General features: G+C 48.5%; 1 protein-coding gene across 1 annotated transcript in view; it reads right to left on the reverse strand.

The window, feature by feature from the left end:
* FGD1 (FYVE, RhoGEF and PH domain containing 1) overlaps positions 1-14,241 on the reverse strand; it is a 52,364-nt gene that overhangs the window by 6,578 nt on the left and 31,545 nt on the right. The window contains exons 7-12 of the mRNA XM_005593676.4: positions 14,044-14,200; positions 13,799-13,937; positions 4,411-4,469; positions 4,122-4,268; positions 3,565-3,657; positions 3,321-3,400 (exon numbers count right to left, since the gene is read on the reverse strand). Of these exons, the coding sequence (XP_005593733.1) occupies positions 3,321-3,400; positions 3,565-3,657; positions 4,122-4,268; positions 4,411-4,469; positions 13,799-13,937; positions 14,044-14,200 (675 nt within the window). The remainder of the gene's footprint in view (positions 1-3,320; positions 3,401-3,564; positions 3,658-4,121; positions 4,269-4,410; positions 4,470-13,798; positions 13,938-14,043; positions 14,201-14,241) is intronic.

Genomic DNA, 14,241 nt, shown 5'->3' on the forward strand with positions numbered 1-14,241 from the left:
TACAAAAATTAGCTGGGCATGGTGGCATATGCTTGTATTCCCAGCTACTTGGGAGGCTGAGGCAGGAGGATCACTTGAACCCAGGAGTCTCTTGAGGCTGCAGGGAGCCATGATCATGCTACTGCACTCTAGGCTGGATGACAGGGAGAGACCCTATCTCAAAAAAAAAAAAAAAAAAAAACTACAGTAGTGTTTTTTTTGGCTGTTCATGCTGAAGTGTATAGGGTCCTGATATTTGTAATTTACTTTAAAATGGTTCAGCAAAAGACATTTAATGTCAATAGTTGTTGACTCTTAAATAAGTGGTTGTACACCCTGATACACACATTAAAATCACCTGGGGACCAGGTGTGGCGGCTCATGCCTGTAATCCCAGCACTTTGGGAGGCCGAGCCGGGCAGATCACGAGGTCAGGAGTTCGAGATCAGCCTGGCCAACATGGCGAAACCCCGTCTCTACTGAAAATACAAAAAGTAGCCGGGTGCAGTGGCATGCACCTGTAGTCCCAGCTACTCAGGAGGCTAAGGCAGGAGAATTGCTTGAACCCAGGAGGCGGAGGTTGCAGTGAGCAGAGATCGCACCACTGCACTCTGGCCTGGGCGACAGAGCGAGACTCCGTCTCAAAAATAAATAAAAATTAAAAACTAAAATAAAATCAACTGGGGAGCTTTTAGAGCTCTCCATGTTCAGGCTATCCCCCAAGCCCATTAAATTAGAATCTCTGCAGATGGGTCCCAGGCATCCGTAATTTTTAAAAGCTCCCCAGCTGATTCCAATGGTTGCCAAAGTTGAGAAGCAGCTGTCTAAGTTGTGGGCATCTGGGTGCTTGTACTTATATTTTTCTGGATATTTGAAAATTTACATTAAATTTCTGTTTTCTTTTAAGGGCAGTAAAAGTGACTGCAAAGCAAAGCAAACCCTCCATGCCTTCCTGCGGCCACTAGGAGGAAATCCTACACTGCTTGGCTGCCCCTTCTGGACCCAGTGTCCCACTGCAGCCCCTTTCCTCTCTGAAGATGATGAGTCCCTGTCACGTGGCTTGTCACTCCCCTGGATGTGCAGGGCATGTGCTTTGCTCTCACTTTCCCTGCTGCAGGCCTCCTTGAGGCTCTCAATCTCCCCAAGCTTCAAGACTCACTTCATCCCCCAGGAGGACACCCTCTATCTCACATTCATCTCTCTCTCCCACCTCCTCACAGTCACAGCCAGTCATTTCTCACTTTCTCACAGCCTGTCAGAAGCAGGCCATCTACTGACATGAATCCATCCTCTGACCCTCACCATGACCCTGATACCCTTTCACCTGGGCCCTCAGAAGGCAGCATAGACACTGGTTAGGAACGTGGACTCCAGGGCTGGATGACCTGAGCTCCAGTCTCAGCTCTGCTCCTTTCTTGCTCTGGGATCTTGGGCAAGTACATAAATATTCTTTTTCTTTCTTTCTTCTTTCTTTTTTTTTTTTTTTAAGAGGCGAGGTCTCGTTATGTTGCCCAGGCTGGTCTCGAACTCCTGGCCTCAAGTGATCCTCCTACCTGGGCCTCCCAAAGTGCTGGGATTACAGGTGTGAGCCAGTGTGCCCTGCATGCAGAACGGTCCTACACCTAAGTTTCCCCATTTGTAAAGTAGATTTATGGTAACAGTAGCTACTTCTAGGGCTCTTGTAAGCTTTTGACTAATCAACTTAGACTTAAAATTTTAAGTTAACATTCACTCAAAACAGTACCTGGCAAAAAGCTAAGCCTTCAGGAAATATGAGCTATGATTATAATCATCCAAGTAGAAAATGGATATGAAAGGCCCCTCTGTTAAATGGCTGGCCATTATCCCATGCTATTATTTTAAAATGTTTGTTATAAAAAACTTCAAGCATACAAAAAAGTAAACAGGATAGCACAAGTATAATACATATCTATATACCCACTATAGAGATGCAAATTTTTTTTATATTTTGCCATATTTACTTCATATATATGTACATACAGTCACACGTCACTTAACCACGGGGATGTGTTCTGAGAAAGGTGTCATTAGACCATTTCATTGTTGTGCGAATATCAGAGAGTGTACTGACACTAGTACACTAGATGGTCTAGCCTATGACACACCTAGGCTATAAGGTACAGCCTATGGCTCTTAGGCTACAAACCTGTAAAGCATGTTACAGTTGTACTGAATATTGTAGCAATTTGTAGCACACTAATTATTTGGGTATGTAAACATATCTAAACCTAGAAAAGGTATAGTAAAGCCAGGCGCAGTGACTCATGCCTGTAATCTCAGCACTTTGAGAGGCCACGGCAGGCAGATCACTCGAGATCAGGAGTTTGAGACCAGCCTGGACAATATGGCAAAACCCTATCTCTACTAAAAATACAAAAATTAGATGGGCGTGGTGGCGTGCACCTGTAATCCCACTTACTCAGGAGCCTGAGGCAGGAGAATTGCCTGAACCTGGGAGGCGGAGGTTGCAGTGAGCTGAGATCACGCCACCACACTCCTGGGTGACAGAGTGAGACTCTGTCTCAAAAAAAGAAAAGAAAAGGTATAGTAAAATATGGTACTTTAATCTTATGGGGCCACTGTGTATATATGCTCTGTCATTGACCAAAATGTTGTTATACAGTGCATGACTGTGTATGTGTATGTATGTATATGTGTGCAAATGTGTATGTATGGTTACATATGTATTTTTTGGGTGCTGAACCACTTTTAAGTAATTAACAGACATTGTGATACTAAGCCCTCAGCATGCACTGCTGCAAAACAAGGCCATTCTCCTGCATAACTACCATACCATTATCACACCTAAGACAGCAATAATTTCTCAATATCTAATGTTCGCTTTACATCCAAATTTTCTCTTATTGTCCCACAAATGTCTTTTAGGGCTCTTTATCCCAAACCAGTCTTCTGTCATGGACCAAGTACTGCATTTGATTGTTATGTCTCTTAGATCTCTGAATCTACAATAAACTGTTTGTGGTGGTATTATTCATGTTGGGTTTCGCATCCCATTCTTCTCTCTCCTCTAACAAAATCCACCAGAAGAAATTCTTGCTTTAATTAGGGAGAGCTTATTCATTTTCCAAACGGTTCCCCCGGCAGGAGTGCCACATTTCCCCACATTGTGAAGTACTCACCCTGAATCTAAATGGCGTCTAACCCTTAGGGATCACCCCCACCGCTGAAGAGCAAGCCTGCATCTTTGGGGAAAGGTGCCCATCCTGTCTCTGGAACAATCTCTGGGCCTGGAATGCCTCAGCATAGCTGAAGAAAAGGGAGGTAGGCACTGGAGGAAAGGCATAGGCAAGGACAAGTACCTGGCCTGGAGCTCCAGGGAGCGCTGCTTTCCTGACACCAGGAAGGTTCGAGGCAGATTGAGGTTGGAGCTCTCCTTTAGCTGAATGGAGGGAGAAAGGGGCGTGGTGAGGCCACTGAACTCCACAGGGCCCTAGCCCTCTGCACACATACACACACAGACTCGGGGTCAAAGCCAGTATCTTTGTTCCTCCCAACACCAATGCCCCACTCTAGGTTCCCATTTCCCACCTCCTGGATGCTCACCTCCATGCCATCTACATCAATGCGTGCCCGCACGCTAAACTTCTGGCCAAGGAGCCGCAGCCTGGGCACGCAGTAAAGGAGGCGGTCGTTGAACTAGGAAGGAAAAAGTTTGGGATGTATGTGCGGAGGGCCTAGTGGGGATGTGGCCCAGCTCCTTGCCCTGAAGCTTTACTGCTGAGGACTGTAGGCAATAGATGGAGAAAAGACAGCCCAAATTGGGCACAGGGGTCACAAGGAAAGAGCCTAGGCGTGGAAGACACTCCCTAGTGGGGAACCTTGGGCAAGTCACTTCTCTGCAAGGCTTAGTTACTTCATCTGTAAAATGGAGAAAAAAAATCCTAGCTAGGTAGTGAAAATACAGTTCATTACTAGAGGAGAGAATGGCTAGCAGGAGGTATAGTCTTTGTTTTTCTTTTTTTTCCTCTTTCAGGAATGAAAGGAGGTATAGTCTTGAGTGAGTACCAGGTCACTGTGTGTGTGTGTGTGTGTGTGTGTGTGTGTGTGTGTGTGTGTTGGGAGGGGCATGACCCACCCACAATTCCATGCCTGGCACTTACTAGTATGAGGTATCGGTCTTGAGTGGTCCCATTCTTTGCTGACAGCTTAAGGATGTGGCCTTCTTTTATGAGCTCTTTGGTGGGGCTGACAATGTCCTCCTCGCCCCCTAACAGCTCATATACTTTCAGCAGCTTATGCATTCGCTCCTGGCAGAAGACAGGGAACAAAAGGCACGGTTGGGGTGCCAGCCTCCTGTCAGATGCTCACAAGTCATGACACCCCCACCCCAGGATGGAGACACCACAGGTGGGTGGCCAAGGAAGGGCAGGGGCTAGAAGGGCCACTCACCATTTTGCGGATGGCAGCATTCGAGTGCTCTGCTGCTGTGGCTATCAGCTCCAGAGACTCTACAGGCATAGAGAGGTGAGGTCAGATGGGGGACTAGCAGAGAGGAGCCTTTCCGGGGCTCCTTTTTTTTTTTTTTCTTTTGAGAGGGAGTCTCGCTCTGTTGCCCAGGCTGGATTGCAGCGGCATGATCTCGGCTCACCACAACCTCTGCCTCCCAGGTTCAAGCGATTCTCCTGCCTCAGCCTCCCAAGTAGCTGGGACTACAGGCGTGTGCCACCACGCCAGCTAATTTTTTATTTTTAGTAGAGATGGGGTTTCACTATGTTGGCCAGGCTGGTCTCAAACTCCTGACCTTGTGATCTACCCACCTCAGCCTCCCAAAGTGCTGGGATGACAGGCATGAACCACCGCACCCGGCCTCGGGGTTTCTTTCCTCCCTGAACACCTCCTCCTGGCTTGATCACACCCTCCCATCTCAGAAAGCTTCACTCTCAAAGAGGTCCACAGCAACATCATTTAAAATCAGATGTCCAATGTCACAATGCCAGAATCACAATAGATGGAATAGTTGGCAGCCAATAAAAAAAATGCAAGCTTGCCAAGATTATTATTACCATTAATAATAACAATAAGAGTTACATATGTAACCAGAAGGAAGCATACCCATGTTGTCTCTGGACGGTGGGACTATGGGTGGTTTTTATTATCTTCTTTAGTTTTTCTGTATTTTCCATATTTTTGACAAAGAACATGTATTACTTTTATAATCAGAAAAAGCCATAGAAAGAAACAATGAGATGATCCTGTTCTTTGTCTCAATGGTTCTGATTCTGGGTATCTGTGCTAGGAAAATACACATTCTATACACAAACACACTTTCATCATATTGGTATTTACAACAGTTCCAAGTGGGAAACAAAAATGTCTATCTGTAGGGGAGCACACCCACCTGTACCTCTTCCCTGCCAAAAAAAAAAAAAAAAAGAAAGAAAGAAAGAAAAGAGGCCGTGCCTCTTCCCTGCCAAAACAAATGGCCACCTGTAGGGGTTCAGTTAAATACATTATGCTGTCTTCATATAATGGAATATTAAACAACCTTTACAAATGATCCTCATGTAGGGCTTTAAATAATCTGGGAAATGCTCAGGGTGTTTTAAGAAAAGGATACAGCCGGGCGCGGTGGCTCAAGCCTGTAATCCCAGCACTTTGGGAGGCTGAGGCGGGCGGATCACAAGGTCAGGAGATCGAGACCACAGTGAAACCCCGTCTCTACTAAAAATACAAAAAATTAGCCGGGCGCGGTGGCGGGCGCCTGTAGTCCTAGCTACTCAGGAGGCTGAGGCAGGAGAATGGCGTGAACCCAGGAGGCGGAGCTTGCAGTGAGCCGAGATCGCGCCACTGCACTCCAGCCTGGGCAACAGCATGAGACTCCGTCTCAAAAAAAAAAAAAAAAAGAAAAGGATACAAACATGTTTATATAGAATGATCTCACTTTTACAAGTATACATGTCTAAAAAACACCAGGAAGAATTTATGTCACAATGTTCATTGTGCTTATTCTCTGGGGGCTCAGATCACAGGTGATTTTTTTCCCTACTTCATCTTTTTCTGTAATTTCCATATTTCCTATAGTGACCAGGTACTGTCAGAAAAAAAAAAAAAAAAGCTGAAATAAGTCCCTGTACATCTCCACCCACTAATAAATCCCACCCATGCTTAAGGCCTGGCCACAGTCTCCGTGTACCCCGTTGGGATCTCCCCACTCAGATCAGCCTGTGCTGGAGGAGCAGAGGTGCTTCTGAAGAAGGTCCATATGGCTGGCCAACCAAGTCTTGTTTTCCTAAGAGGCTCTCTCTTCATGACCAAGTTTTGGTGCTCAAGGAGATCTATGGCCCCAGTCCCAGCTCAGGCGTCCACATGCCTTTCAGGGGCCGGGCTCTAATCTCCAACCCTTCTTCCGAAATCCTGGCTGCCAGAAGGAACTTTCTCACACTGTTTACTGCCACTCCTCTGCTCAAATCTGTCAGTGGCTCCCCTGTGCCTGCAGGGTAAAGACCTAGCCCTTTAGCCCAACACTCAAAGCCCTTGGTGAGGCCGGGCGCGGTGGCTTACGCCTGTAATCCCAATACTTTAGGAGGCCAAGGGGGACAGATCACCTGACTTCAAGACCAGCCTAGCCAACATGGCAAAACCCCGTCTCTACTAAAATTACAAAAATGCGCCACGGATGGTGGCATGTGCCCGTAATCCCAGCTACTCGGGAGGCTGAGGCAGGACAATCACTTGAACCCTGGAGGTGGAGCTTGCAGTGAGCTGAGATCATGCCACTGCACTCCAGCTTGGGCGACAGAGCGAGACTCCGTCTCAAAAAAAAAAAGAGAAAGACTCAAAGCCCTTGGTGATGTGGCTTCTGCTGACCACTCCAGCTTCCTGCACCTCCCTAAACATGTCCCGTCTTACTTCATCTGGCCAACGGTCACTCTGTCTTCTGGATCCAGCTCACCTCCTCCAGTGAGCCTGCCCAGAGTTGCCGGGCTGGGTTAGGACCCTGTCTGGGTTCTCACATTCTCCTTTGCTCCCTTCTGTCCCACTAGTCACAGTGCTCATCGTGTATTTATACATCTGCATCCATATTCCTCAGTAGACTAGGAGCTCCCTAGGACAGGGCCAAGGTTCCAATGCCCTCTCCAGGCAGATGCTTTGGATAAATTAGCTCCTTCAACCCTCACAACAACCCTGTAACATAGGTGATTGTGCCCCATTTATCTAATGAGGAAATCAAGACTCAGGGAGAAGGTGGCCACCCTAGGTTGCCTACCTGGGTGGCAGAGTTGGCATCAGAGCTGGGAATGATCTCCCAGCTGCCTCTTTTCCTACACATCCTACATCTCCCCCACCCCAGGGCAGGGGGCAGGCTGAGTGGTAGAGGTAGGAGGTACCCAGGGAAGGGGATAGGAAGAAGACTCTGGCAAGTTGTGGGCACACAAGCTCAGGCCTGTGTAGGCTGATGGGCTCTGACTGGAGGCTTTGTTACAACGAGCTCTGCCTGGAGATGTCTCATGTGGAGTATAGACCGGCATTTCCAAGGATCCAGGGTGTACAGTCCTTATCTGGGGCCTCAGTGTGGGGATTTCAGCCTAGAATTTCACTTAGGGGTTCAGGCTAGGGACTGCAATCTGGGGGGCCTGATGTAGGGGCTTGGTTTGGAAGCTTTAGTGGGGCCTGGTCTGGGCTTGGCAGTCTAGGATCTTGGTTTGGAGTTTAGTCTTGGGCCCATTGTAGGCAACAGAGGCCAGGAGTTCCAGATGGCCTGGTCTAGGGTCCAGGCTCTAGAGTGCAGTCTGGAAAGTAGAAAGTGGGCAAGTCAGTTTGGGGAACCAGACATATGATTCTGTGAGGCTCAGCCTGGGGAATTTAGTCTGAGGGGTAAAAAATTGGGAGCTCAGCTTAGGATCTTGGGCTGAGAATCTTAGTGTGCATATCTCAGGTGGGCTCTCATTCAGAGATTCTCATTCTGAACAGCTCAGAAAACCAGACCGGGAAGTTGTTTCTGGGGACAAAGTTTCATCTCTGGACTTGATGTGGGGAGTGCAATCTGGGAGGCTCCATTAGGGAAGCTCAGATGGCCAAGCTCAAGCTCTGAGGTTCATGCTGGGGCCTGAGATAGGGTTGGGATTGATACAAAACAGGAAACTCAATTTCTTCAACTCAGGCTGCACTGCCTATGGAGTAGCCATTCTTTATTTCTTTACTTCTTAATAAACTTGCTTTCACTTAAAAAAATAATAATAATAAAAGGCCGGGCACGGTGGCTCACGCCTGTAATCCCAGCACTTTGGGAGGCCGAGGTGGGCAGATCATGAGGTCAGGAGATTGAGAATATGCTGGCCAACATGGTGAAACCCCATCTCTACTAAAATACAAAACTTAGTCAGGCGTGGTGGTGCGTGCCTGTAGTCCCAGCTACTCGGGAGGCTGAGGCAGGGGAATTGCTTGAACCCAGGAGGCGGAGATAGAAGTGAGCCGAGATTGTGCCATTGCACTCCAGCCTGGCAAAAGAGAGAGACTCGAGGCCGGGCGCGGTGGCTCAAGCCTGTAATCCCAGCACTTTGGGAGGCCGAGACGGGCGGATCACGAGGTCAGAAGATCGAGACCATCCTGGCTAACACGGTGAAACTCCGTCTCTACTAAAAACTACAAAAAACTAGCCGGGCGAGGTGGCGGGCGCCTGTAGTCCCAGCTACTCGGGAGGCTGAGGCAGGAGAATGGCGTAAACCCAGGAGGCAGAGCTTGCAGTGAGCTGAGATCGCGCCACTGCACTCCAGCCTGGGCGACAGAGCGAGACTCCGTCTCAAAATAAATAAATAAATAAATAAATAAAAGAGAGAGACTCAGTCTCAAAAAAAATAAAAATAAAAATAGGCTGGGTGTGGTGGCACATGCCTGTAATCGCAGCACTTTGGGAGACCAAGGCGGGCAGATCATGAGGTCAAGAGATCAAGACCATCCTGGCCAACATGGTGAAACCCTGTCTCTACCCAAAATACAAAATTTAGCCAGGTGTGGTGGTGGGCGCCTGTAATCCCAGCTACTTGGGAGGCTGAGGCAGGAGAATTGCTTGAACTTGGGAGGCGGAGGTTGCAGTGAGCCAAGATTCCACCACTGCACTCCAGCCTGGGTGACAGAGGGAGACTCCCTCTTAAATAAATAAATAAATAAATAATAAAAAATAAATTTCTCATATTCAACCTGGGGCCAATTTTAGAGGGATGGGCATTAGCCAGCACATTTAGTAATAAAAGCAGCTAACATTTATTGAGCCTTTACCATGTACCAGGCATTGTGCTAGGAGCTTTACCCAGGTTATCTCATTACTTCTCAAAACAACCATATGAGGTAGGTATCATTGTCATCCCCATTCTACATGTGAGAAAACTTAGGCTGAGAGGCTGAGCAGCTTGCCCAAGGATACACAGTTGAGAAAATGGACTCTATCTGGAGCCCACTCTAGGTCGTTTTCATTGGTGGCTCACTTTGGGTCTAGTGCAGGGAGCTTATTTGGAGAATTTTCACCTGGGGATGTTGTGCTGGGGATCCAGTGTGAAAATAAAATTGCAGAACTGAGTCCTGGGAGCTCAATGTGGACCTGGGACTAGGCACTTAGCCTGAGCTTAATTTGGGGGACAGTCTCATAATCTAGGGCATTAGTCCTGGAGCTCATCATGGGACTCTCCATCTGGTAAATGAAAAATAGGGGTCGTTGGCCGGGCATGGTGGCTCATGCCTGTAATTCCAGCACTTTTGGAGACCGAGGCAGGTGGATCACGAGGTCAGGAGTTCGAGACCAGCTTGGCCAAGATGGTGAAACCCCGTCTCTACTAAAAATACAAAAATTAGCCGGGTGCAGTGGCGGGTGCCTGTAATCCCAGCTACTCGGGAGGCTGAGGCTGCAGAATCGCTAGAACCAGAAAGGCGGAGGTTGCAGTGAGCCGAGATCACGCCACTGCACTCTAGCCTGGGCAATGGAGCAAGACTCTGTCTCATAAAAAAAAAAAAAAAAAAGAAAAGAAAAGAAAAAGAAAAAAGAAAAATAGGGGTCATCAGTCTAGGGGACTTGGGCTGGGGAGAACACAGCCTGGAATCTCTGTCTGGAGCTCAGTCTGGGCTGCTGAATTTCAGGGTTCCCCCTGGGGAACTCAAGGAATCCAGTCTGGGGGCACAGTGGGGCTTCAGTCTATAGGACAGACCTGGAGAGTCAGTCTTTTAAGTTCAGGCTGAAAGTTTCAGTCTGAGGGATACGAAATAGGAGAATTAATCTAGGGTGCTCAGTTGGCAATACTTGTCTATAGAATGGTGGCCAAGGAGATCAGACTGGGAAGCTCTTTTGGGGACCTCAGGCTGAAGGCTCTCACTGGGACCCCACTCTCAGGACGCAGGGTGGGAAGAGTATTCCAGGTGGGAAGAGGCCCAGTCTGGGGATCTTAGTTTGAGAAACCAGTGTTGGGATCTATAACTGGGACCTCAGACTGGGCTTAGTATGAAGGTTCAGTTTGGAGATGTCAGTCCATGGGGCCCATCCCAGGGAATCAGTCTGGAAGGCCCTTTCTAGAAGTTCAGGCTGGCACATCAGTGAGGGCTCTTTTTCAGCAGGAGGAATGAGGTACTTACTTATGCTGCAGATATCTGCTTGTAGAGCTTAGCTATTAAACTTTCTAGAGGCCTAGTTCTTTCTAGGGGTCCAGGCTTGGTAGTGAAGTGCCCCATCTGGCGGGGTGGAGGAGGCTTAGTATGGGAAGTGGACACAGCAGTGGACACAACTGTCCACTCCCCATTCTTTTTTTTTTTTTTTTTTTGAGATGGGAGTCTTACTCTGTGGCCCAGGTTGGAGTGCAGTGGCACGATCTTGGCTCACTGCAGCCTCGGCCTCCCAGGTTCCAGCGATTCTCCTGCCTTAGCCTCCAGGGTAGCTGGGATTATAGGCACGGCCACCACACCTGGCTAATTTTTGTATTTCTAGTAGAGACGGGGTTTCACCATCTTGGCCAAACGCCAGACCTCCTTTTTATTCAGGCTGGTCTCAAACTCCAGACCTCAGGTGATCTACCTGCCTCGGCCTCCCAAATTGCTAGGATTACAGGTGTGAGCCACCACACCCGGCCTCAACCCCCATTCTTATGGCTTTTAGGACCCCACACTTTCTTTGTTTTCTTCCTACCTTTAGGGCTCCTCCTTTTTTTTTTTTTTTTTTTTTTGAGATGGGGTCTCACTCTGTCACCCAGGCTGGAGTGCGGTGGCGCCACCTCGGCTCACTGCAACTTCTGCCTCCCGGGTTCAAGTGGTTCTATTGCCTCAGCCTCCTGACTAGCTGGGATTACAGGCGTGCACCACCATACCTGGCTAATTTTTGTATTTTCAGTAGAGACGGGGTTTCACCATGTTGGCCAGGCTGGTCTCAAACTCCTGACTTCGTGATCCACCTGCCTCGGCCTCCAAAAGTGCTGGGATTACAGGTGTGAGCCACCGCACCCAGCCTAGGACTGCTCCTTCTAAGTCTCCTTTGCTGATTCCACTTCCCTGAGGTTTGTCCTTGGCCCTCTTTCCCCTCCTTTTACACTTACTCCCTTTGGTGATCTCGGCCAGCCCTATGGCTTTGGAATACTATCTATGTGCAAATGACATCCAAATCTCTCCCTGGAATTCTAGATTCATCTAACTGCCTGACTAGCAGCTCACTTTGAACATGTCCAAAAACAGACTCCTAAGATCATCTTAGAAACCATCACCACCAGCCAAAAACCTACGAGTCATTCCTGACTCTTTCTCTCAAGCCCTGCATCCACTCCACCCTAGTCCTCTCAGTGCTGCTTCTGAAAAGAATATATCCTGAATCCAACCATTTCTCACAGATTCTACTGCTACTGTCCTCATCCAAGCCAACTTTTCTCACTTGGATTATTGCAAAAGCCTTCTAACTGATCTCTCAGCTCTCTCTCTTGCTCCCCAAGTGATCAACATCGAAACCTTCCCATGGCTACCCACCACACTCAGAATAAAATCCATCTCCTTATCTTGGCCTTCAGTCTTTGCTCCTCTCTCCAACCCCATTTCTACCATTCTACTCTCACTTGTCACGTTCAGAGATATGCAACCTGTCCAGCACCCCACCTCCTCTAATATCTCCCCTTGCCTTGGACACTATACTTGCTGTTGCCTCTGCCTGGAACATGCTCCACTCCAACAGGCATGTGCTTACCTTCTTTTTATTCAGGTTTTGACTCACTGTCTTCTAGTCAGACAGGCCACCCAATCTCAAGTAGGCTCTCCAGCCACTGTCATGCCACCCTCTTCTAACTCTCAGAATTACACTCAGCACCTATCTAATATTCTACTGTGTATTTAGTTACTTATTTATTTATTCTTGAGATGGAGTCTCACTCTATCACCCAGGCTGGAGTGCAGTGGCTCAATCACAGCTCAATGCAACCTCTGCCTCCCGAGTTCGAGTGATTCTCCTGCACTGGCATCCCGAGTAGCTGGAATTACAGGCACCCACCACCACGTCCAGCTATCTTTTTTTTTTTTTTTTGAGATGAAGTCTTGCTCTGTTGCCCAGGCTGTAGTGTAGTGACACAATCTCGGCTCACTGCAACCTCCGCCTCCTGGGTTCAAGCAATTCTCCTGCCTCAGCCTCCCGAATAGCTGGGATTACAGGTGCCCGCCACCACGCCCAGCTAATGTTTGTATTTTTAGTAGAGACAGGGTTTCACCATGTTGGCCAGGCTGGTCTCAAACTCCTGACCTCAGGCGATCCCCTGGTCTCGGCCTCCCAAAGTGCTGGGATTACAGGCATGAGCCACTGCGCCTGGCCTCTACTGTGTGTTTATTATTTTTGTTTACTGTGTCTCTTGCTGACTAGAATATATGCTCCCTGAGATCAAGGACCTTGTCTGTTTTGTTCACCTCTATATCCCCAGTACCTAGAACAATGCACAAAAACATGGAGGTGCTCAGTAAGTAGCTGTTAAGTGAATGAATGAATGAATGAAAATAACAATCTGGGGAAGAGAAAGTGGGGTAGGCTGTGGGGAGCTCTATCTGGGGTATGGGGTTCAGGCTGATACTGGAGGAATCGGGATAGAAGACTTTTCTAGTGGTTCAATGTGTAAGGATTCAGTCTGGGGAGGAGGTATCTCAGCCTAGAGATCCAAATTTGAGAGGTGGAAAATTTGGGGTCCAGTCTAGGGTGCTCAATTTGGAGGTTCTTTTGGGAGGTTCATTCTGGGTAGTGGCTGATGGACATGGAGGAAAGCTCTAAATCTGGAGGATGGAAAATTGATGAGCCAGGGCTCTCTCTGGGTTGCTCAGCTGTGGAGATTCTGTGATGTGGGTTTGGCCTGAGAGGTCAGTCTGGCCTCTCAGCGTGGTGGCTCAGTCCCTGAAGTTTCAGGCTCAGTTTCCTTTCTCATTTGGTACAACTTCATTTGGGGGTGAGTCTAGGGGTCAGCCTTGGGGTCTCAATCTAGGAAATGGATGAGTTCCTTTAGGGGATCATAATAGGCATGCTCCTCAAACTCTGGGCTTCCAGTTGGGAAGTTCAGGTTGGGGGTCTCCTTCTGAATGTTCTCTTCAGGTATTCGGGCAGGGGTTTCAACTTGGAGGGCCCTGCCTGAATACCCAAAGAGAACATTCAGAAGGAGGATCTCATCCTGGGGTCTCACTTCAGAACCTCAGTGTGGGCCTTTCAGTTTGGAGATCCTCCTCTGGGATCTCAATCATGAGGCAATGGAAGGCTGACCCTGTGAATTAAGTCTTGGGGTCCTGCCTCAGAGGTCTGGCCTAGAGTTATTAGTGTGGAGGAGTAGGAAGGGGCCTGGGTGCACACACTCACTTTGGGCATCCTTGCTGTCCGGGGAGCCATGGGGCAGCTTTAACAGATAGTCCTTGAGAAGAAGCTCATAGCGGGGGATGCGCTGCACAGGCTCCAGCATGTGGTGCTGCAATGTCAGGTTGCCACAGGCTTCCTCCTTCTGTGACAGGCAGAAGCAGAGGGGCTCAGAACTGGCTGCAGATCCCCCACCACGTCCCTGCAGACCTCTCCTCCCCCAGTCTGCTCCCTCCAGCTTGACCACTTACCTGCACCTCATGGATGATGACTTTAAACTGGGTGGAACGCTCTGTCCAGGTGTTGACCAGCTCCACAGCCCGGTCAAAGTTCTTCACATACTCACCATACATCTTGAGGAAGGGGGCCAGTTTCTGCAGGATGTCTCCAATGCGTGGGTAGCGGTCCCTGGGGTGGAATTAGGGGCTGATGTGGTCCTGCTGCTCTTT

This window comes from Macaca fascicularis, chromosome X (assembly GCF_037993035.2).
Source record: "Macaca fascicularis isolate 582-1 chromosome X, T2T-MFA8v1.1".
Lineage (NCBI taxonomy): Eukaryota > Metazoa > Chordata > Mammalia > Primates > Cercopithecidae > Macaca > Macaca fascicularis.